The 24260-nt window shown below is 40.6% G+C and overlaps 1 protein-coding gene across 1 annotated transcript in view; it reads right to left on the reverse strand.

The window, feature by feature from the left end:
- The window catches only part of astn2 (astrotactin 2), a 441429-nt gene that overhangs the window by 271970 nt on the left and 145199 nt on the right, over window positions 1-24260 (reverse strand). The window contains exon 5 of the mRNA XM_078288520.1: window positions 14536-14688. Coding sequence (XP_078144646.1) covers window positions 14536-14688 — 153 coding nt within the window. The remainder of the gene's footprint in view (window positions 1-14535; window positions 14689-24260) is intronic.

Consider the following 24260-nt stretch of genomic DNA (forward strand, 5'->3'; position numbering starts at 1 on the left):
GGTTTTCTCTACTTACTTCAGCCATCTGTGTGCCAGAGACACCTCAGATTGTTATAGACAGAAAAAATATTATTTCCTTGCTACTGACCGGGCAGAGTCAAACAGATTATGCTGCCATAGTTCATTATTGATTTCAAGCAAGGCCCAGTGTATAGTTCTTAACTATAGTATGATGTGTCATGTGAACAATTACTTAAATGCTATATGTACTTGGTCAAACATAAGAGATACTATATAATAAAAATAATAATAATACATTAATTAATTCATAAATAAACTTAGATTACATAAAACTTAGAATAAATAAGTCAGTAATAAGACAAAGAATTAAGAATCTAAAAATTGTTGGAGAAAGTTTATAAAAAAGGGTTTTAAGAAGAGATTTAAAAGACAGAACTTATTTAACTATAGCCGAAGCTCTTCGGGCTCCTCAGTCCCTTTTGGTCTTCAGTCTACAGCGTAAAAACAGGCAGGAGGGCTCTGCCTGAGGACCTCAGGGTACATTCTGGTTTGCAGGGAGTTAAAAGCAGTAGTGGCTAAACCATGCCGTGCCCTAAAAGAAATCAGTTATATTGAACAGGCAACCACTGAACAGGCAAGCACTGCCGGGAGGCTAAAATTAGGGCGATATGATCTCTACATTTTGCACCAGACAGAACCCTTGTGGCAGCATTCTGGCTAAGCTACTTCAACTTTTGACTTTTAACCTGCTTGTCAAAGGTTAAATTGAAATCAAAGAACACCCCTAGATTCCTAGCTAAAGGTTTCACATTTGAGATGAAATTCGCTAGTTGACTTGGCTATTGGTTGCCAGATATGGTGCCAGAATAGCTGACTGCAGATTACACTCAAAGATTCAGCTGGGCTGAAAATAATTTCGGATTTGTTATCACTGAGTTCTTGGACATCCAGCATTTAATTTCTGAGAAGCAATCATTTAGACTGTCAAGACAATTGGGGTCACTGGGGTTGAAAGGTATAGCTGGGTGTTGCCAACAGTGGAACGACACATAATATGTGTGGATAATATGATCAAGAGGCAGTATGTATATGGAAAATAAAATGGGGGATAAAATAGAGGCCTGTGGGACCCAGTTAAATATTAGGAGGATGATGTATTACCTACTGAAACAAAGAATGTTCTTTTAGAGACGTAAGAGCTGAACCAGTGCTGTGTCTGAAATGCAACCCCATTGTTTGAGGTGTTTAAGCACAAGTTACATGATCCATTGTATCAAATGCTGCACTCAGATCTAAAAGGACATAAATTGTACATTGTAAATTGTACTGACCTAAATATTTTTCCTGAATCAGTTGTTAATAGAAGGTCATTTGTGACATTCAGGAGAGCAGTGTCAGTGCTATGCAGTGGTCTATGACCAGACTGGAATTTTTCTAGTATGTTCTAAAGCATAAAACAACAACAAAAAAACATTAGTTGAGAGAAGATAACTTTCTCAACAGAAGAATAAAAAGGAAATTTGGAGTCCTATACAGTAGATATTTAAAATTGTGGGGTCAAAGTTGGGTTTTCATAAGTATGGGTTGCACCACTGCATGCTTAAAATTGGACAGGAAAATTCCAGAGGTCAGACAGCTGTTGACCAAAGATAATATGCTAAGGCCCACAATATTAAAAACGTCTTTAAGGAGTTTAGTGAGAATGATATCAAGAGGGTAAGTGGAAGTCTTCATGTGAGAGATAGCCTCCTTCAACAGTATTAAAGAAATCACTTCAAAATGGCTCAATGCTGCAGAATTATAAGTGGTAATGGACAGTTCCCGAATGGGGGGTTGAATGTGCAACCTTATGTCTTCCACTTTTTGGGAGAAAATTTCCAGGAATTCCTCACACTTTCAGGGGAGGCATCTAAACAATATCTGGATGAGGGGCTGACAATGGTATTCCTACCATTGTGAAAGCTATTTTGCAATAGAAAGAGCTCTAGTTGCTTGAAGGTAGCAGTGATCACATGCACCAGGCCTGAGTCTACAATCACGGGCCCAAATCAGAGAATTCCTTCCAGGAGAGTTGGTCCTGGTTCTTCTGCCCAACTCCGAGTGAAAGTTTCTGGCCAGATGGCAGGCCCACATGAGGTGGAATAGATAAGTGAGGGGAGTTAGGTGAGGCAACCAGACAGACGGAAACCCACCTAGATCTATCACATTAATCTCCTGAAGAAGTGCTATCCTCCTAATGGTAATGTGGTGCTCTCTCTACCTGCCGAAGTCACATGTCCTCCAGGATGTCTTAGAACTCCCAGGGCACGCCTCTGTCATCAAACACTACATCATCACTGAGCTGGAGAAAGGGGTGAGAGTACATCCATATTGAATCCTACAAGCAAAGTGTGAAGCCATCAGGGAAAAGGTAAGGGGGATATTAGAATTAAGAATCAATGAAGAGTCTCACAGTGCTCAGTCAAGCCCTATTTTTCTACTACCAAAGCCTGATAGAGCAAACAGATTCTGTAATGACTTTCGCAAGCTTAATGGAATTTCGCAAGTTGAATGCCTATCCCATAGATGAACTAATTGAGTGCCTAGACCCTGCCTATTTTGTCTCCACCTTAGGCCTGACTAAAGGCTACTGACATGTACCTCTGATGGACGAATCCAAGGAGAAAACAGCCTTTGTGACGCCTGATGGCCTATACCACTACCTGGTATTACCGTTTGGACTGTATGGCTCCCCATTCCAGCATGATGAACAAGATACTCCGGCCCCACTGTGATTACGCTGCTGCCTATCTGGATGATATTGTAATCTAGAGCCCTGACTGGTCCACACACCTTACCAACCTAACCACCATCCTGAGGGCCTTACACAAGGCAGGCCTAACGGCAAACCCCCAGAAATGTCAGCTGGGCCTAGAGGAGACTGAATATCTTGGTTTCACTATTGTCAGGTGTACTGTCACACCGCAGATACGGAAAGTGGAGGCCATGGCCAAAACCAAAAAAAGCTGTAAAAGCTTTCCTGGGGCTAGTTGGGTATTATCAGCCTTATTTTGCTACTGTTGCATGGGGGCAAGAGGGACAGTTCTGGTGAGCACCTGTAGCATCGACCCTTCGAGGGCCGTGGGAGTGAGTCAACAACGATGTAGACTTCAGGAGCGCATCTTGCCCAGAACGCATTGCAATTATTTGTCATTTCCTGTGCACAATCCACCATAACAGAGCAAGTGATACATAAGTGTAAGTAAACAAACATTTTGAGGAGTTAGACTTGTTTATTAAATTAATCTCATCTGCAACATTTTATTACTCATGCATTATTGTTTATTAATATTACATTATATTATATTAATAGTCCTGCTTAAGTGCGTTGTGTTTCAAATATTCTGCTCCCCTTGGATGCTGCCCCCTGCTCTGCAAGTGGCCACTCACATGACGTATGATGCTACGTATTACAGAGTTTCTTTACTCCTCTCAACCACTTCCCACAACCTTTAATAAAAAGTACTTTGGTTATTCCTTGCAGCACTGCATGTTGGGCCATAGTTATCGTCTCAAAGTAGGACATTTTTCGCGAACTGCGTGAAAATGAGGTAAATTTGGTCCTAATTTTACACATAGGAGTAAGAGCATGTTTTCAACATCCCTATGACATAGAAGTACTCATATCCAACATGATCTCATACAAATACGTGAAATGAACACAAACTTTAAAACGGCGATTTACGTGCTGTGGACACGTATTATGGGAAAATAATGTATCTCCACCACAAACTGAATTACATTCCCCTACAACGCATTGAAATACCGTCCTCTGCCACGAATTTAAATATGTTCCTTCAGCACAAATTTAAATATGTTCCTCCGTCACAAATTGAACTACATCCCAAAGGTTGGTTAATGGTTAAGTTTGGGCAAGTAAAACAACTTTGGTTAAGTTTAGGCAACTAAAACAACTTGGTTAAGGTTTGGGTTAGGATTAGGGTTAGGCCAGTAAAACAATTTGGTTAAGGTTAGGGAAATGGCTTGGTCATGGTTAAATAAGAAAAGCATTCGTTAAAAATTAAAATGTGACTAAAATGTGAACCCCGGTCAACGGCATTGAAGGCAAACGCATATGCCCATCCACCATGCTACTTCAATGTGACACTTCTTCCTGTTAATACTCGTGTTTCCTTCATGTAACCGTTTCATGCTGGGACAACATAAATTTAACATTTTACGTTCCACCAACACGTAATTTGCTGTTAACAAGTCGTGAGATCAGGTTGCCATATCTCAGGATTTAATTAGGAGAGCTTGAGAGGTGCCATATCCTGTTAGTAGTTAGTGGAAGATTGCTGGATTTAGACGACGTCAAGCACACACATTTAGGGAGAAGAGGGATGTTTTGGAAACACTCAATAATGTCAATTTAATTAAAATATACCAGTTAGACAGGTATGGTATTGGACTTTGATGCTATCTCCCCATCTACGGAAAGATTTTATTCTCTCTCAGCAGAGAATAATCGGCGCTTTACAATTCTTGGCCATAGGAAATAAAACAACAGTGCAACAGCAATGATTTGGTTCCATCACTGCCTACTATCAGCAGAGCAATCCGTCTAACCCTGTGAGCACTTACGGCACCTCATATCATACACAGATACACCTCACATCATCATCGGGCTTATTGATTTTCCTACCAATCAACACCATATTTTTAGGAAACAAGTCGCTTTCATGCAGCTCACCGGTTTTCCAGGAGTTGTTGATGTCATCATAAGTGTTACCATAGCACCCAAGTGATTTTTGATGCTGATTATATGATTCTTGATGTTGTTGCCAACTGGCCAGGATCTACACATGACTCCAGAGTTTGTGTTTATCTCACCCTCTCTTCTACTTATTTTGTCTCATTTACTTGCACTTTGTTGTTTTGTCCTTTCCTCTGTTTTCCTTTTAAATGTAAAGCACATTGTTTTTCTTTTTTAATGTAAAGCAAGTTGACCTTCACTGACTGGATGAAATGCAGCAAATAATAATTGGGAAAAAATTATGCCTTGTTTTTGGAAATGTGCAGTCAACTCAGTGTGGCCTATTTCCCCCCCAAAACAAACTACAAAACGTCATTACACATTCACTTCACAGCTCTTCTTGTGTTGTAAAAGCATGCTGAGAAAAATTCATAAGACTTACTCCTACTCATTGCTGAGAGGTGACAGATGGTGAAATTAGGTGAACGACGCTTGATAACTACCTCTTAGGTCCTACTCTGAGCGGTGAGTAAATTTGGTCACAGTCACACTTTTAACGTGATTCCTAGGAGTAGTTTTGAGACATTTGATAACTACAGGCCATCGTCTCTTTTTCTATTGTGAATCCTACCTTCATTCCCCCGGGGTGCCACAACCCCAAAAGAGGGAAAAACACAAATAGGCATTGACCAGTATGATTAAGATCAAAGTAACAATTTGTGACATTTTCAAATAAATGAATGTCTGTTTTACTACCTTCTATTGCAGTTTTACCCTATACCCAGTTCATGAAAGCAATTTTTACATTTGCTGTTCTAACCACCCGGTGCCAGCTAGGTCTTTCCCAGAGAAAATCCTCTGGCACAGAGGAAGTGACGCATTTTACGTTTCCAGCAGCAGCAACAGCTGTTTGCTCGGAGTAAAAAGAACTGGCACCTACAGAAATTCAAACTGCATCAAGAAAAAAATCCAAGGAAAAATACATCACAGTACTGGCAACACTGTTTGATTGCAAACAGTGCAAAAACACCACAGCATTGACGGCTTATCACAATGTCAGAATGACAATGACCAGACAATGACAAGATGTCAGAATAACAAAAAAGGGAGATATGGATGATCATCGCTTACTAAATAAATGTAAAAAAGAAAAAAACAATTATGATGAACTCAGTCCACCAAAATCCTTAATGTAATGCTTTGAATGCACTTTTACCCACCGTCTCCTCTCTTGCCATTTTCCTCTGATCCGTACAAATACAAATGCATCACAGTTTTTTGCAGGCCAATCTCACACACAATTCAGCTGCATTTCATGCAGTTGACTATAGTCTTGTTCATTGAACCTCTGTCTCACACTGTGCCTTCTGGACAGATGACGATGCAATACGACAATGTGTCCAAGTTGCATAAGCAAAGAAAACTGTTGTCCCCATCTGTGATTTTCAGTTTTGTCTAATGATACAGACCTGCTCTCTCTGTGACAATATTATGTCACATTACCTGTCTTGTCAATCAAACCTTTCCCATCTAACCCCAGTTCGCCATTATGCTAGTAATCATCCATTCTCGTCACACTGGCTGAAGACAAATCAATAGCAGTCTTTTACAAAAGCCCCTTGCATTAACATGCATCCTAGGTGATCATAATTGTAATCAGATAGCGCAAAAATGCATAAAATCCAGGTGCAAATGCATGGGTAGATCCCAGGAAGAGAGCATTTGTTTTTTTGGTCTCCAAGGCAATATGCACCTTGCACACTCTAAATGACGAGGGTGTGCACCATTTTCCCCAACAAATTGTTTCCCCCAGGGACCAAGTCCACGGGTTCCAATGCTCTGGCTTAAGAAACCAATATCCCCCTGTAACCTGTGTCAACAGATCTTTGTGCCATAGTAGTGCCCATGACACTTGGTGCAACAAAGGCATCATCTCTGAAATTAAGTTTTCTTGGGCCAGCAGGGAATCACAAGGGCCACTGACATTTTCTTTTGACACTGCACACTGTCTCATGAACTGCTACAGGTCTAATTGATGCATTGGCACAGTTTCAGCTCACAGAGAGAAGAGTGGACATTGAACATTTTCTTTGGAGGCATTACATTGACATCTTCCTTCCTAGACTTTCATCCAATCTGGGAGACTACCCTTGGATGCAGTGATGATGATGATGATGTTGGTGTTCACTACTCTAGTGAACACAGACAGTTCTGGGTTATCATGCCCATCTGATGAAAGTGTTCCAAAGCCACGACAACTAGGTGCTGCAAGTTTTGTATGTGGTACGCTTTCTGTTCTACCATCACAAAAGGCAGTAGCGAGGCTAGAGATAGCTAATTCTCAATGTATACAGTGACATGTCATCAGCTGAGCAAGAATCAATTTGGTGCTTCATGGTGACATAATGTGCATTTTTCTCACCCAGGCTCAGTTTTGCCACCTCAGGGTGCCAAAGCTGGGGTAGAGATATTATAATTGTATAGCTTCACAAAGTAATGTAATGAGCAATGAGTTGTGTCCCATTAAAGTAAAACTAGCCATAATACAAACAGAGGATCAGACAGACGGAAAATTGGTCAGTCTGATGGACATATATTTACGTACCTATGAGATTTCAAACACTGTAGAGATTACAGTGTTTTTGTCTGTGTCTTTGTCTGTGTCTCACGCTTGTCTCTCAGTTCCTCTCTAGGTCTCACACGCACAAAAACAGACACACAAAAGCAAACACAGACACATACACTCCTCTGATTTGGCAGTAGATCAGCAGCGTGGCCTGTCATAGAGAAGCTCTGGGGCTGCAGACCCATAGCTGTAATCACTGTTTTGTCTGCAGTGAAGATTGAGGGTTGCTAAAAGTGCAGCCGAGCAGAGAATGAATTAAGGAACCATGGAACACACACACACACACACACACACACACACACACACACACACACACACACACACACACACACACACACACACAGCACAACACAGCACAGAAGTACTTTCATGTGCTACTTCAAAGCATCAATTAAACAGGAGATAAGAGGGATAATAACCATAAGGTTATCCTCATCTTAATGAGCCAAAGGATTCGTTGTGACACATCAAAACACTACCACAGCTCCTAGCCAGCACATGGAAATGCATTAACACTGCAGCAGGGAATAGGGTGCACAAAGGTGCATGCAAATAAGGCAGGGAGTTGTTATGGAAAAAACGTAATATTTGACAGAACCACATTGTGTGATGACTTCAAAGTGTAACTGAAATGGTGGCTACAGCAGAATAACAAAATGTTTTGTCTTCTCATTTTTAGAGAAAATAATCTATCATATGAAAGGGTTTTGAATTGGTACTTTGTTAATAGTTACAGACCTTATTCATACACTATATGCATGTTCTATGAATCTATATACCATACTTTTCATGGCAAAATACTTCAGCTCATGTGTCACTGATTAATTACACTAGTTCTATGACTACTATGACTTCTCTGCAAACAGGGTTGCTTAGTGAGTTTGAATGTCATATCTCTTCAGCAATTTCTTTGATGTCACTATGTCTCTGCCTGTCTGGTCGTCTGCCACTGTATCTGTTATGTCCATCAACTTCTCTCAATGTCACTCTGTCTCTCATCCCTCATGGTTGATAAGTGGCATGTATCTTTTCTACTTGAATGAATGGATCACATGCAACTGGTAGTAGGGATGTGGCAATCATTACATTTTCTAATGACGATTATTGTTGATTAATTGTGATTCATGTTTTAATTGTCTTTATCCCCAGGGAGAGTGAGTAATGAACTGAAATGAAATAACATGAACATGAAAGAACATTAAATAAATAAATAGGTCACAATATGAATAATAAACAATGTGCTGATCAGTGAAGTCGTATATTGGCTTTGCAATATACGACGCTCATTGTGCTACGTTACAATGATAACATAGGACCGAGGGAAAACAGCATTTGTAAATTTCAAACAGTTTGCACACACAAAATAGAAAGGCTGGAACTGAATTCCCTTCAAAGACGCCAACAGACCGCACAACGTTACAGCTCATGTCCGCATCCACAGCAATCTAGTAACCTAATGTACAAAAGAAATAAAACGTCAAGCTGTTAACTTTATCTCTGGAATAAAACAACAAAACCAAATCAGTGGCTGCGTTTTTATTTCTAAAATATGACAATAGACAGTATACAGGGGAAAAATTGCTTAGCCATTATTGATTATATAACACATTACAGGCACATCGCCAAAATCGCTTGAGTAAGCAAAACACCAAAAAGAACCAAGCAGTTAAATGAGAAATAGCAAGGTATTTAGGTATTTAAAAAACATGGTTGTATATGGTATTTAAAAAAACAGCCAGCTTTCTTCAATCATCGTGAACTTACTGCATGGGATTTTTGGAATGCGTTTTTATGCATGCACTCCTTGCTGGAATAATGTGGATTCTTAAATTCTACAAAAACTTATAGAATCTATGTTGCAAGCTGTGATTAAGGGAAACGGTGGACATACCAAATATTGAGAAATTCTGACTTTCAGTAAATACTAACAAACTTTTTTTTATTTATATCTGTGATAAATAAAGTAATCTTGTTTGAGAAACATAATTTGCATTCGTTTTTAATAAATGATTAAATAGTTCTTGGTAGTGGACCCAGACTTTCGGGCCCCACTGTATAATGAGCTCATTTAATTCTTCTTCAAAAGTGGTTTTACATGCACTTGTCTCCCTTCTCCTCTCCTCCTACTCCGACCCACAATTAACACATACTGGCAGGATTTCTCTGAAACGGTTCCTTGACATAGTTTGTCTGGAAAACGTCTGTTCAAAATTTTCTAACCAGTAGCTGTCAAGATCCATGTTTTTACCACATATATTGCACAGAAATACAGAAGTGCAATGAATGGTGTCAGTTCATGCACAGACATATCCCACATTTCATGTGCGGAAACTCTTCATCACACTATTGTTCTTAAGTGGGTGACAGGACATACATTTTGACAAATTTGCAAACATATTTGCTTTTATTTTAATATAGAAGAGGAAAATTCTGAAGGTGAAAGCAAAACAATGATTGCAGTTAAACAAAATAATTGCGGTTGGCTCCTATAATCACTTGATTATTCAGTTACTGCAGCAGTCCTAACTGGTAATATTCCACTTGTGTCATTAATTCAGGAACGTGTGTGCTCATATTATTGGAGTCACCTGTCAGTGTGACTTGTAATAAACTACACAGATGGTGTCCTCCACTCCCCCTGTCTGTCTAGCTTCACCCGGTCAGACCCACACAGCATGGATCCCTGTACTACTGAGTCAAAGGCTTTGTCTTTAGAATGGCCCCTAGCTCATTACAATGCCAAAGTCATCAGTGACAATAAGGGAGAAAAACCTTGCAGCTGCACTTGAGCTTAATCTACTTCAAAACCGCCATCCATGTAAAACATGCAAATATACAGTGGGGCTCGGGGAAACAGCAAGAGAAAATGAACTAATTTACTGCATAAAATGTTGTATCAAGCTGAGCAAAATGAAAAAAGTAAAGCATCCGCCAAACCTCTCATCCACTCTCTTGGCCCTTGCCCTGCACACTTCTCAGGGAATTTGACAAGGCATTCATTTCCTTTACGCAGCACTAATCTTCTGAGTCTGGCCGATGAACTGCCCCTTTTTACCTCGCACAAACTAATTGAGTTTCTTCTTTAGTTAGAGGGGAGGGGGAAAAAAGTGCTTGTCCCATTAACTTGTTTGTTATCCTGGACCAGACTCTTGTGCTGAGAACACACTTTCACCTGTAATTATAGGCCCTGAAAGGAGTTTCTTTCGATGTTGTCCTCAGAGAGGAAATCTCACAACAGTGTCCTTCACAGATTTTTGAGGAGATTTTCCTGCATGGAAAGTGTTTGATTTCACAAAGGCATCATTTGCTCACAAGATTATACAGTGCAAACTCCAGTGCTATTCACTCAATGCATTTATCTAATGACGCATGATACTTTTAAACATTTCAGAGTTAAGCCCATAACAGCAAATATGACAGCCACAAAATTAATACACTGTGATGTAAAGCTTTCCTGCACTTTTCTAGATTACCATGAACATTAATACTCTCAAACAGTAGCTAATCTTGCATCTTAACCCAAACAACTCTTATTGTGTGCCTGGTAAGATTAATAGTAGATAAAGTATGTATAATATGCAACATTTAAGTGCACTACTTTGCATTTAGAAGACAGGGAACAAGAGGGTGATAAGTTACCCAGTCAAGGGCAGGTGAGCTGTTCAAGGTTAATGTCTCATTTCCATGGTGGGCAGAAGTTCTTTTATGGGAATAAAGGTATGACCAATGGCATAGATGGCTTTTTTTGCTGTAATGTATGCTTAAAATTGTTTGGAATATTCCTGGCCATGAGCTGAATTTATTGCTATGAGAGAGAGGCTGGGGTCACCTATACACTACATCTCAAAATTGCACTCACTCACCAAGGCCTTGCGTGAAACAACGTTCCCATAGGTGCTTATAGAAATTGAAAGCCTAAAGAGCAAACCAGCAATAATAATGAAACATATTACTGTAAATTACCAAGATATGAACTGTTTACAGAGGCTTCATTTTGATTTTGCACATTGAACTGACTTTTTAGAATAATCTGTAAATTTAACCTATTCTAACACCAAAAGTTGCAAATTAATCTTCCTGACTCTCCTCAAAAAAGGCATAGGCCCAATCAAAGCCTTGACTTAAGCACCGCACAGTGGTGCTTACGTTGATTTTTATGCACTCACTCGACTCAGCCATTTCCAACCCCACATGGGGATACATGGCCCTCATGCAAAATGCACACTTGAGGTGATGAATATGTAAATCAAGGCAAGTCCATTTGTACACTCCTTTCCTCACATGCCCAAAACCCTACAGCATATCTAGTGCTCTCATCAGTTTCATTATGTAAAACAAAAAAATCTGCATACTAATAAATGCCAAAGACATCAAATGGAATAGGAACTGTTGAGTCACAAAAACGTGACGGAAATGAAGTAGACTGTGCAGTGCTGTTGATTGGTCTTTGGATAACTGGATTGGTATTTAAAGCAATTTGACAATTTTCCTCCAGACAAGATGCAAACTGGCATTAATGTGCTAGAGTTTTTAAGGGATCATCAAATGAGATGGCACTACCAGGGAGAATGGACGGTGCCAATAAATCATTTAAATGTCCTGAGTGTAACGGACACCCAGTGTAGGTGTGTGCAACAGACCAACACTGGCAACATCCCCCTCTCCCCTCATGTTTCTCTGGGTAATGTGCCACTTCCATCCTGGCTACAGAGTGTCTGGCAATGCTGAGGGAATATCTCCAGCCTCTGCCTCCCGCTGCCTCGTACAATTCTTAATGACAATAAGCAGATGCACCACAGAATAAATACACTCAGTATCTACTTTATTAGGTACGCCTCCCTGTTTACACAAACAGCTCACTCCTCCTGTGACAATGAGTCACGTAAAAATAAAGCATAATTAGCATGCAGACAGGGTCAAGAGGTTCAGTATCTGTTCGACTAAGACCTCCTTTTACACCTGGCATTAACATGCGTCTTGGGTGATAATCTTGGGTGATAACGCTTAACCACATAAAAATACAGGTGTAAATGCACCCAAGACACATTGAAGACAGATTGTAAGGTGACCAGGGACGCATTTAGTCACATCAACAACAATGTGTGAATGCAATGCACATATAGGAGCTATGTTAATGGAAATAAACATTTGCGTGTGGATCCAACCAGGAAGCACAAGCAAAACAAACAAGCAGCAGACAGCTGCACTCAGTAACATACAGTAATATATTACCAAAAATGATTGTCAGGACACTTGTCGATGGTGAACAAGATAGATGAGGTTTATATTGTCAAATTTAAAGTATGTAAATATTATGGTGAGGGAAAGATAAATCTGGTTTCAATGTGTATACCAGATGCATTTTAATGGTAGGTCTCAATATAATCCAGCATCTTCAGATCTAGACACAATCCAAATACAAGACACATGTTAATGCCAGGTGTAAAGGGGTCCTAAATGTTGGAATGGGCAAGATGTGTAATCTAAATGACTTGAATATGGTATGATTGCTAGTGACCTGCAACAACATCTCAGAAACAGCCACCCTCCTGGGATTTTTTACAGAGAAAGGTGCAATGCACAAAAACATCCAGTTAGCGGCAGTCCTGTTGGCTAAAATGCCTGGTGAGAGAGGTCAGAGGAGAATGGCAGGTCACACTTAATACTAACCATCACTAATAAATGGTGAATTAATCATTTTTTGACATTTATAAATTATCATTATATGGTTAACTAACAACTAATTGATTTGTTAATTTCATACATTTATTAATATATGTATACTATATCATTTACTAATTAATAGTAAATTATATAGTATACATTATTCATTAATTAACTGTTAATGACATGTTAATGAAAGCATTTATCAATACACAGGATATGATATTAATATCCCTTGTGCCATAATCCAAGGTGAGCATAGAGGCCCAATGGAGTTTAACAGGATGATACACTACCATACCAATGAGTACCATAGAAAACATCAGGCCGTACCTTCAAAAATCTACAGCACCATAAGACAGGCAGCAACATTCACCAGCTACCTAGTTTCAGGGTGAGAGAGTGTAGGCAAATCATTGGGGTTATCAAGTGGGCACCCTCCTTCTCCGATGTTTTGTTGAATTAGGCCCACGACACCTCAAGAAGGCTCAACAGTGTATTCCAGCGTCCCAGAAACAGAAACACCCCGTCTTTGCCCACACTCAGCAGAAACCAAGTCCACTGCACTGCTGTCACTGTCACCTGCACCTTGTTATCAACAACACTAGTTTACATCACACACTACCATCAGTATCCCTTTCTATTCAGAACATGAAGTTACACACTATATCTAAACCCTACCAAGACACTCATACTATGAAGTTTACATCCTACCCTCCCCCAGCAGAGAGCAGATACCCGACCAACTCAGCAATTACTCATTAACTTATTGTATCATAACTGTTAAAAAAAAAAATTAAATAAACAATTTTGATTGCCTTAGCTGAAAAAAATCGTAGTAATTGTGTTATTACCCAAGTCAAATACTTTTAAATACCAAATTAAGTATTCATAAATTAATTAATGTATCATAGGTGCCATATGTGAAGGACCCAAAGGAGAAGACAACTTTCTATTCAGTTTGTATGTGTGATCGCCATAAGTGTTTGTGCAAAGTTTAAATGCAATAAACAATGCAATTGGAGAGGGGCATGTCAGTGAGTAGAAAGCAGTTGTCATTAAGAAATTCATCTTTTCATAGATAACTTTTTATGTCTTTTAAACTTTGAAAACATGTATTTAGGGATTTCATATAGGCAACAATGCAGGATATCCAATGCAGGGAGGCCAAAATCTTTCAAAGGCAATGCTTCAGCAGATAGACATGAAAAGGAGAAAATGTATGTACACAAAAACACACCCAAAATATTGAGTTTGCAGATCAAACAAAGCTGAACGGGAACAGCTCAAACATGTGTATCTCATGTGTATCTCAGACCCATATAACTCTACACTGCCTTAATCAGGCCCATAGATTTATACAACTGTTGGAAATTACTTCTAAGGACAAATATACCCATCTTAAAATAATTTCCACAACAGCACCAAAAGTCAGCAAACATGGTCACAAAGTCAGCTACCATGGTCAAGCATGGTAAAATGAAATATTGTAAATAACCATGCTTGCTAGCACTGTAATATACATGTGTGTACAGAGACACTGTCTTACCTCTGGTGTGGCTGGGGCCCCTCTTGCGCCCCGTGGACGAACTGTGCGTGACATGCTGGAAGTGAGCCATGTCCATCGTGGTGTTGGGAGTACGGAAGCTCTCCTTGAACCTCTGCATCAAATCCTCTACTGACTCCTGCTTTGGGCCAAGGGCTATGGAAGAGAGTGACAAAGTGAAAATGGCGGGCATGTAAAAAGGCTTCACACTGAAAAGCAGGTTGCAATGTGTGAAAAACACCCAAGGCAAGGTGTAAATAAATACACAGTCATAAAAACATGCAAATACCCAAAATAGCATGTAAAGCATGAATGTCTACAAATTTTCTGTTGTTGCATATTTAAGACACTAATTATCACCTCAATGTTTTAGCAGAAAATAATCTGGAAAAGGGACCTACAAAGACAAATACAATGTATGTGAGGCCGGGTACCTGGCTAGTCAGGAATTATTCATTTTATTATTTTTGTTTTGTTTGTTTTTAAAAGATTGTTTTTGGCATTTTTGCTTCATTACGATAGATGACAGTAGGGGGGGTCATATGCCACAAACTGAATTCAAAAAGGTACATGGTATGCAGCTTAGCCAGCTGAGCCACTTGGCCCCAGGTATTGCTAAATGTGTATATAGAGACACTGTTATTTCTTCAATTTTATTTTTTCTGACTTTTAACTTGCAGTAGTTCAATATTGTCTCATCTCTACAGGGATCCTGCCACACAGGCTTCCCCTCATGGCTCAGTCTCACTCTTCATCTGAAACCCCTGATGAAAGAATCCAAGAAAACTGGCTGTGGGGAGAAGAGGGAAGCTATACTTCTGCTTTGCTTCCAGTTGGCAGAAAATCACAAACCCTCAGGGAAACTCATATGACCCGTCTAGACATGTTCTGGCTCATTTATGCCGCCAAGGAGACTGAATATGAAAGCAGAATATTCTCCCCTCATTGTCTCTGAGATATACAAAAAGGTCCAAATAAGCAGATATCTAAAAAACACACAGAGAAACAGCTATTCATCTACAGCCTCTGTTAATAGCCATTGCCCTGTTTGCCGTGGCTTGCGATGCATCAAGAGTTGAATTAAAGTGAGATATGTAGACCTTGGAGTCTGTGTAAGGAGTGATGATTTGTCTAGACATGGGCGATTTACTTGCAATGCAGTGCAGTGCTGGGCTGGACCACAGTGTCCCAAAATGAACAACTGAGTGGGGGACTTTGAAGACAAACCCGGCCCCCAACTCACAGCTAGCCATCTCCAAAGACAGGGCCATTCATCACACCCACCACCACTACCCCAACCTATCATCTGCATCTTTTGATCTGTCAGTCGGGCTCTGAGGTGCACTCTTGCCATGAATAATGGTAATGTGTTGCTCTCAGTGGATGTTCATCATGCATGTCAATGAGTACAGTGCAGGAGAAGAAGGAGATGAAGAGGATGGAGGTGAAGGTGGAGAAGAAAGCTCTCATGCAGAGGAAAAAGAGGAGAATGGAAGGTTAGAGGGCAAAAGAGTGCAAGAGTTGGGTATCATGAAAAATTTGAAACAAAACTTTGGCAGTCGACAGAACAGTTTCTGCTGTGATCTAACAATGTTTCTGTCTCCGTGTTTATGAAACTAATAGCTGAGACAGGGGAGATAAATTTGTGTGTGTGACTGGAGAGTATGGGGCTATAAATAGGATGGACTTAGCAACTTTGCTATTTTGTCTGAATGACTCAGCTGAAAAAATTCAAGCCACCATAAAAAGTGCTGTAGTGAATCTGAATCAAGTGTTGCTGCCACGATCACAACTGATCCATCCAATAGGGAGTTAAGTGACCACCTAGGTTGGTGGTAGGACCTAGCGTGGCAGCTGTCGACAGCTACCTGCCACTGGCCACTGCCTCTCTGAAATCGGGGACACCAGTAGCCTACTGCATATCATCAGTTTAGCTAGCAACAGCCCTGGGTGATTACTCAGGTACCCTAACCCTATGGTACTGTGGCTGGGGTATACTGTACATTACTGTAGATCTCAATGGATCATGGGAAAATGTAACACTTTTTTGAAAAAGTAAAAACTTTTTGGAAGCTAGTAGTTACTACAGTTACTGTCATCCACCTACCAAATATATCTTCATATTGTTAGTTGATTATAAATATTATAAAATTATTGCACAATGGGAAGTTGCTAATATTTTATGAGGTCGTGGAAAATGGCACCACAAAACCATACCTGATAATTGTTCATTTTCATTAAGAATTACATTTAAGTCTTTATTTAAAATAATGGAAAATATTTTGTTTTGACTTTGATGTGGATTGCTACACCTAAATATAAGTTGAACAAAAAAAAAAAGTTTTAAAGAAATAAATGAATGATTTAATGGGCTTTCAGGGCTCAAGGCAACGAATACAAAGTTCTAAAGGGTGTGTGGGCTTACCACTTGAAAACTTTTACAGCATGAAACAAAGCATAATTAACAGACTATTTCTATTGTTTACAGGCTCAGTATGAGGATTAATTATTCACAGCAGCAAACACACATCCAAGGTCCAGGTCAGATGAAGGAATGGCAAGAAATTCCAGAGAAAAAGCACAGTCCCAAATCCCCACATGGCATCCTTTTTCAGGGAGTTTGTGAACTCTGAATGGCAACACTGTTAGATGCTTTTAAGGGCTTGAGGAACAAAGCAAAATCATCCCACTCTAAATGACAGTTTTTATGAGTTATATCTGCAAGTAGCCAGAGCTACTAACCACTTGGGATGATGTGTTTGATCTGTATCTGCTGCTAAGACTGCTTAAATTCCAGCACCTTTTCATGTGTAGCCCAGGTACCAGAGTGGTCTCTCCCCCTCATGAATCAATTCACAGTTTTACACACACATGTCCAGATTTACTAAAACCTTGAGTGATTACAAAAACCTTTACCATGTTCAAAATAAGCACAAAGACTTGTGATTGGTGGAAGACAATTTGCTTTACCATTGGGGGTTATGTCATTGGTTTTGCACATGCTGGATAGATAGATAGATAGATAGATAGATGTCCTTCAAGAGGAAATTTGTTATCATAGTCAGCACAATAAAGGACACGTCACATGAGAGAAGGAGTGTGGGTAGGCTGGAACAGTTATTGTCCTTGAGGAGTGCAAGTATGGCTGTGTCATCTGAATATGCGGTGACAGGAGGGGCTGAGACAGTCATTTGTGTTTAGTGTATACAGACAATTGCTCAGGACTCAGCCTTGGGGGGATCTGGTGTTGATGGTGATGATGGTGGGTGATGTTATAGCTTATGGCTTGAGATCTGTCTGTGAGAAAACTGTGATCCCAGTGGATGAGAAGTGGAGGGACATTAAGACAATGGAGTTTTCTGATCAACTGGTGGCAGTGGATGGCAGTGAACACAGAGCTGAAATCAGTGAAGAGGATTCTGGTATAGTGGCCTGGAGAGTCCAGATGTTGCTGGGTCTGTAGCCAAACTGGTGGAGATCCACTTGTGGGTTGACGACATTAAGCTAAGTGGTGAGATTTCTTGGGTACTGGTATGCACAATTTTTAAGCACCTGCTCACCCGCTGGTGGACATCCTTCTCTTTGAAGGAGACAGAATGAGGCAGCTCTGGGATGGGCAGGGACTTCCGCACTCATCAGAGAAGTTGTGAGTGTCAAACCACCAGGTGTTCAAATCCCTGGCAAAAGAGGCATGGTCAGCAAGTGACAGCATGTTGGGCTTAAGGTCACACCCAGTGAGTGTTCTCACCTTCTGTAAGGCCTGTTCTGAATTCCCATTCAAGTTTGTCCTTACATTTAAATTTGACTTTCCTAATTAAATTTTTCACTGAGCAGCTTATGGGATCAGTGCAGACCAGTCTTGCCAGTGAAACACCTATTGTTTTTCTTTTAGGCAACATTTAAACCTGCAATAAGCGATTTCAGACCCTGTGACCAAGCCTGAAACTAACTTGTGCTATACAGAGATTTCCGTGAGACGTAATGATATAAACCAGCTGTGTTGTTGTTTTCACCTCTTTCCTAAAGCTTGTTGTCAAAGTCGGCCCGAGAAAAGACGAATCGATAAAGCGAGCGAGTAAACGTTTTCAACTACTAAACTTGCTACCTACCTCTTCACTTGTCATTGTGGGACATGTAACCTTCAGTGGGAGAAAAATCTGGCAAAGCGAGACTGGTAACCGGCGATATTTCTCCATAGGTACGTTTATTTTAGCCATTAGCCTTTATGCACTGTATGTCCTTAAGGGCGTCCATCGCCTAGTAGCTTTGCTGTGTGTTTACAAAATGTGTTGCAGTTGCTGTCACCCTCTAGTGGTCAGAAAAAATTGCTTAGTGTAGCTTTAATTTGGTAGTGATCCAGGGTTTTGAGTTGGGCTATCTATTAAATGTCTTGACTGGGATGGTGGTTGACATGCAGAATTATAGATAGGCTGTGATGGTGAAAACCCTCTCACTTAAATCGCCGTCAAAAATGTCCCAGTCACTGCATGCAAGGGAGCCCTGTAGTCGTGCACTGGTGTCCATCCACCACTGGTTGACACTGTAGGTTTGAGGCGTGTGATGTTTCAGTGATTGTTTGTATCATGGAAGGAGGAAGATAACATTGTGGTCTGTGAAGCCCAGTGGTGGGGGTGATTGAGCGGTGTAAACGGCAGTAATACACAAGTCCAGAATGTTTCCCGTTCTTGTTGGGATGTTCACATGCTAATTAAATGAAGACAGAACACTGTCCAGTCTGCAGCTATTACAATCTTCCAGAATCAATACTGGAACCTTTGGATATTTACCACGGGTGCTCTTGGCTGCTAGCTCAGCTTTGGCTTTGGTTTTAGCACTAGGTGGAATGCAGACACAGCTCATGATAACAGTGGGTGATTCCCTTTGGAGATAGAATCGGCACAGGGACAAAGTTAGCATCTCCAGGTCTGGAGTACAGACTGTATTGTGTATCTTGATGTTGGTACACCACCGGTTGTTAATGTAGATGTGACCCTGCTGCCCCCTCTCCTTACTCGATTCCCTTGCCATGTCTACCCGAAGATGGTGAAGTTATCCAGGCTAACCTCACAGTCAGAGACAGACTGGTCCAGCCAGGTCTCTGTTAGGGTGATTACACAAGACCTAAAGGCTTTCTCCACCAGGCCTCTGGCATGAAGCACATCCATTTTATTCCAAAGAGACTGTACATTTGACAGTATAATGGAAGGAAGAGGAGGGTTGAAGAGACACCTTCTCAGCCTGGCGTTCACCCCTCTGCGCTTGCCTGTTTTCCTCAGCTGGGGTAGGATTTCAGCTGGGAAGACAGCGGATGGCTTTGGGTTGCAGAGGATGGAACTTTGGAGTAGTAGCAGATTCTCCCGGGTGTAGGTGAGTCCATTGCCACTACGCACCCCAGTGTGTTCTGAGGCAGTCTTACAATCACCAATGATCCATTGAATTATTAAAAGGATCCACATCGCTCTTGCCAAGTCAATCACACTTCAAGTGCCAGACAGAGAAGGACAAACTTAATGACAGACTTAACGACAGACTTAACGATGGTCCAGACAATAAGACTTCTGAATGGACTGCTGACAAGACGTAGACCTGAACGAGTGAACAAGTGTGCAGGCAGTGTTGCCGCAGCAGAGCATACACCAGAGTCCAGTGTGATAAAGAGCCCAAGCTTTAATGAACACACTGACATTCCAGGTCTTATGATGTAGCCTAATAAAATGATTTTACACAAAATCATGTAATTTTAGGTACACATTTATTCACGATTTAGCAATAACAAAAAAATAAATACATAAATAAAAGCCTTTATACAGTGCATTAATTATTTTATTATTATTTTATTTTTCCTAGGGCAACCTAGTGGCTGGCCCTGGCCATGTAGGCAATGCTCTTTGTTCCCCTCTAAAATATCTTGTATTTGTGTTTTAAAGAAACTATATGTCAGTATGGGCTCTGAGCTTAATTGAATAACATTTTTACTTGATTGAAAACAAAATGTTTTGCTTGCATTTTCTAAATATCTACAATACTTGAGCCAGAGAATCAATATGATGTAATTAAGTGGCTAATATAATTATGCTGTTAGGTTTTTTTTTGTATGCTTTTTTTTATTATTTCTAGAAAAAAGTGACACCAAATTATTCCAAAGGAAATGGTCCTGAATTTTCTAAATTTTCCCATCTAACGCACATCTGTGTGTAGCACTTCAGCACAGAAGTTTGTGATAAGGAGTTATACTATTAGCTGTTTTAGATATTTAAAACAGCTTTGTGTAGGTAAAATCTGATATAACCAGAATACATCACTGATTAGATTATTAATTTCAGCTAACGCAACATTGGTTTTGCCACAATATTATTTTGGTTCCACTCAGTTAAATCTATTCACAGTTGTCTTCTCTGAAAAAAAAAATATTCAGAGCATTGAAAAGTATTTTAAAAAGCCTCCCAGGAAGAGACATCTCAGCAGGATGCTGGTTCTCAGCATCTCAGCAAATCCTAAACAAATAAACGTGACTGCTTTGATACGCCAGTCTGTGAAGAAAGGGAGCAAGTGAAGAAGATGGACTGTTAATTCCTGATGGGGAAAAGTACAGTGAGCCGTCAACATTGTGTCTACAAGGACAACAGTACAAAAGATGAGGCTTTAGTGGCTGCTGGAGCACAATGTAAGTAGCTTACAGCCTATTTTCTCCACCTGTAGAGCAGGAGAGCTGCTGGCCGGTGCGGAGAAAGACGCTTCTGATATGAACAGCCAAACTGCAACTCGCATGCGAAATCACGCTACTCATCCGCTACGTGTCCGGTCTGAACCAAGCGTTTCAATCTTTAATTATAGTGCCTCCATCACACAAATTAGTGTAAATACTGTAAACACCACAACACAGTGCCAAAATGAGTGATCCCTCCAAGTTATGTCAAGATCAGACTAGTGATGTGAGAGATATCACCTGAAATATCACTTTTGATGGACAGACAGATGGGTGGAGCAGTCCCCTCATCCCATTTTAAACACATGGAAGATAAAAACACGAGCTCAGACAGGCGCATGCTGGATTGAGGTAGGGTGAGGTAAAAGGGCACTGAAAACAACAGCATTGTGGTTAGACGCACAGATAACCTTTGTCTCAACATTGCTTATTGGAAGACAGCACTAAATCGAAAAATCTTTGGTGAGAACCTACTAAAAACTATGCATGTTAACATCACTTAAATGAATTACTTGTCGTGGGGCTAAAATTTCTTGAACTCATTCAGCTTGGGTGGTCTAGAGATTAGTAAACAAACAAGGGAGGCTACCATTTATTCTAAAACCAAAACACTCAAATGAGGTGAAATTACCACTTGAGGCAGGTGAACATTTACAATTATTTCTATGACACCCGCTATACAGTACCCTGACCTGCCCTCACACCAAAAACCGAACTTATTAAAAGTACAAAAATTGTGTCAATAAAAGATTTGTTTGGCAAAAATCTGCATTTAGCAGTATAAAATTCAGGTTCTCAAATATGAGCAGAGTGGATTGCAGATTGACATGGAAAATACATAACTAATACTAATGTTGGCAGCAGAGGGACGAGACAATGCCACTATAGTAGGAAATAATTGCTTCAATGTAAAATGATTCATCAGTCCCATTTTGGCTAATGTGATGGTGATGGTGGAGAAGAAGATATATTTCCTACTGCACCAACATGCCATACCTTCAGGCAGAAATCTGTGTTTTCAGACAGCATCTGGAACCCCCTGGAGGGTCCAGGCTGGCTAGAGACTTGGGATGAGAGGAATGGGTGAGAGGGGAGGAAGAAGTAGGGCAAAGGGTCAAGGGCTGAGAGAGCTGGCCCTCTTCCAAGGCCAGAGCTTAAAATGGTTGGATAACTGCAGGATTGGTAGCTGTGATGAAGACAGCCAATAGGATCATGGTGCCTGGACACTGGTTGACAGGCAGGAAGAGCAGGGTGGGGTTGATGGGAGGACCAGGGGGTGGTGAACAGGTTAGGCAGGGAAGAATTGATTGAGTAGCTGTGATGACAGTGGATGGCTCCTGGAGTGGAAGCACTGTCGCAAGTAGTCCTGAATGGTGGGAGCCAAGCCCAGCTGCACCAGTAAGAACAGCTGAATTACATTTTTGCAACTCAGGTCGCATTGCCAAGTATCAGATATTTATCGGATCTAGGACCACATACAAATTTGGCCCAAATAAGAATTGAAAAGATCAGATTCCATGTGTTTTTTGCTGTTCACACTGCTCTTAAAAAAATCATATCGGTGTGTAATAAATCAGGATTTATGGCGAAGATGTGCACGCACAAAAGTTACAGCCCATGACAAGAAAATCTCCCTCCAGCCAGCTAATCCAAGTTGGCAACCTTGCAGTAATTCCCCAAATTTGATCAAAATCTGATCAGTGGTGTCTAAGACATTGTGTGATGGATGGACATAAGGATGAGTGGAAAAGCGAATGAAGGAAAGGAGAGCAATTAATTGTCGGATCTCATTGTGGAGGATGAAAATTCTCTCCAGAGACTCCTTCAAACATGCCAAAGAGGTCACGCTTCATGACCTTATGGAGGAGTCATGACACCGGCAGTCTATGTGGACGACTGACGACAGCTAGCCCACTTACACAAGCTTGAGATTCTAACAAGCTTAACTCAGCTTGTTGTTTGACAGTGTAAGAAAGTCCATGGGAGTTGGAGTGACCACAGAACCGAGGTGGAACTATTTACTTACAAACTACCATATAAAAATCACGACCCAAAGACTCGACCCAAAGACTGCCAATGTGGGGTGTAGTCATAAAAGGCGCAGTCTGCCTCTGCCCACATACCTAGCGATCGTGGCTAGCTCCCCCATAGGACTGCACAGCCAGCTCAGGAGAGATGATGGCAAGATTACCTTGCACCGAACTGGTTCCAGATTACAGTTAACCTCAAATATAAGCGGTAATTTACATGTGAATTAGGTTGTAAAAGGGAGACAGCTAGAAGGGAGCAGCTGATGGCAGGATAATGAAAACAGAGTTGGGCAGACCAATGACAACACACACACACACACACACAGCAAACACTTCCAACTTGCAGGTGTCTGCATAACAGTGTAACCCACCCTTATGTTTTGTTAAAAGACAGGAGGATGGGTGTTTAATTGAATTAGGCCCATGACAGCCCCAGAAGGCTTAACACTAAGTTCTAGGGTCAAAGATCCACCCTCTCTGAACACTGAGCAGAAGTCTCATCAACAATAGGCTAATGAAATGAATGATCTGTCTGTCTTGAAATGCACCACTCAGCAATTCAGAAACTGCATTGTTACCAACAAACATAGGAGGTAGTCTAAGGACAAATTGGTATTTGATGCCATTAACATATCTTTCCTAAAGGTAGACACCTGACAACAAGAGTCGGTAGACTCACATCATACTTGCGACTTTGTGGACTTGTACATTGTTCGCCTGAATTCATCTAAATATACCTTAAATACAAATGCCCTTTAAAATATGGGAGTATTTATAATGTAGAAATCATTATATTTTTCAGAATATATTGAATCAGAAAGAGTACCCTGATCCCCAGAAAATAGTCCTACATATCCTACACATGGAGAGTTGTATTCTCCTTTAAGCACAGTGCAATGCATCTACAAGTCTTCCTTACTTGCAGATACATGCTTGATACTACAAACAGTGAGTGTATGTGTACACTTAAGCACATCCTGCCTCCTCATGTC

The sequence above is a fragment of the Centroberyx gerrardi genome, chromosome 2, assembly GCF_048128805.1.
Source record: "Centroberyx gerrardi isolate f3 chromosome 2, fCenGer3.hap1.cur.20231027, whole genome shotgun sequence".
NCBI classification, from domain to species: Eukaryota; Metazoa; Chordata; class Actinopteri; order Beryciformes; family Berycidae; genus Centroberyx; species Centroberyx gerrardi.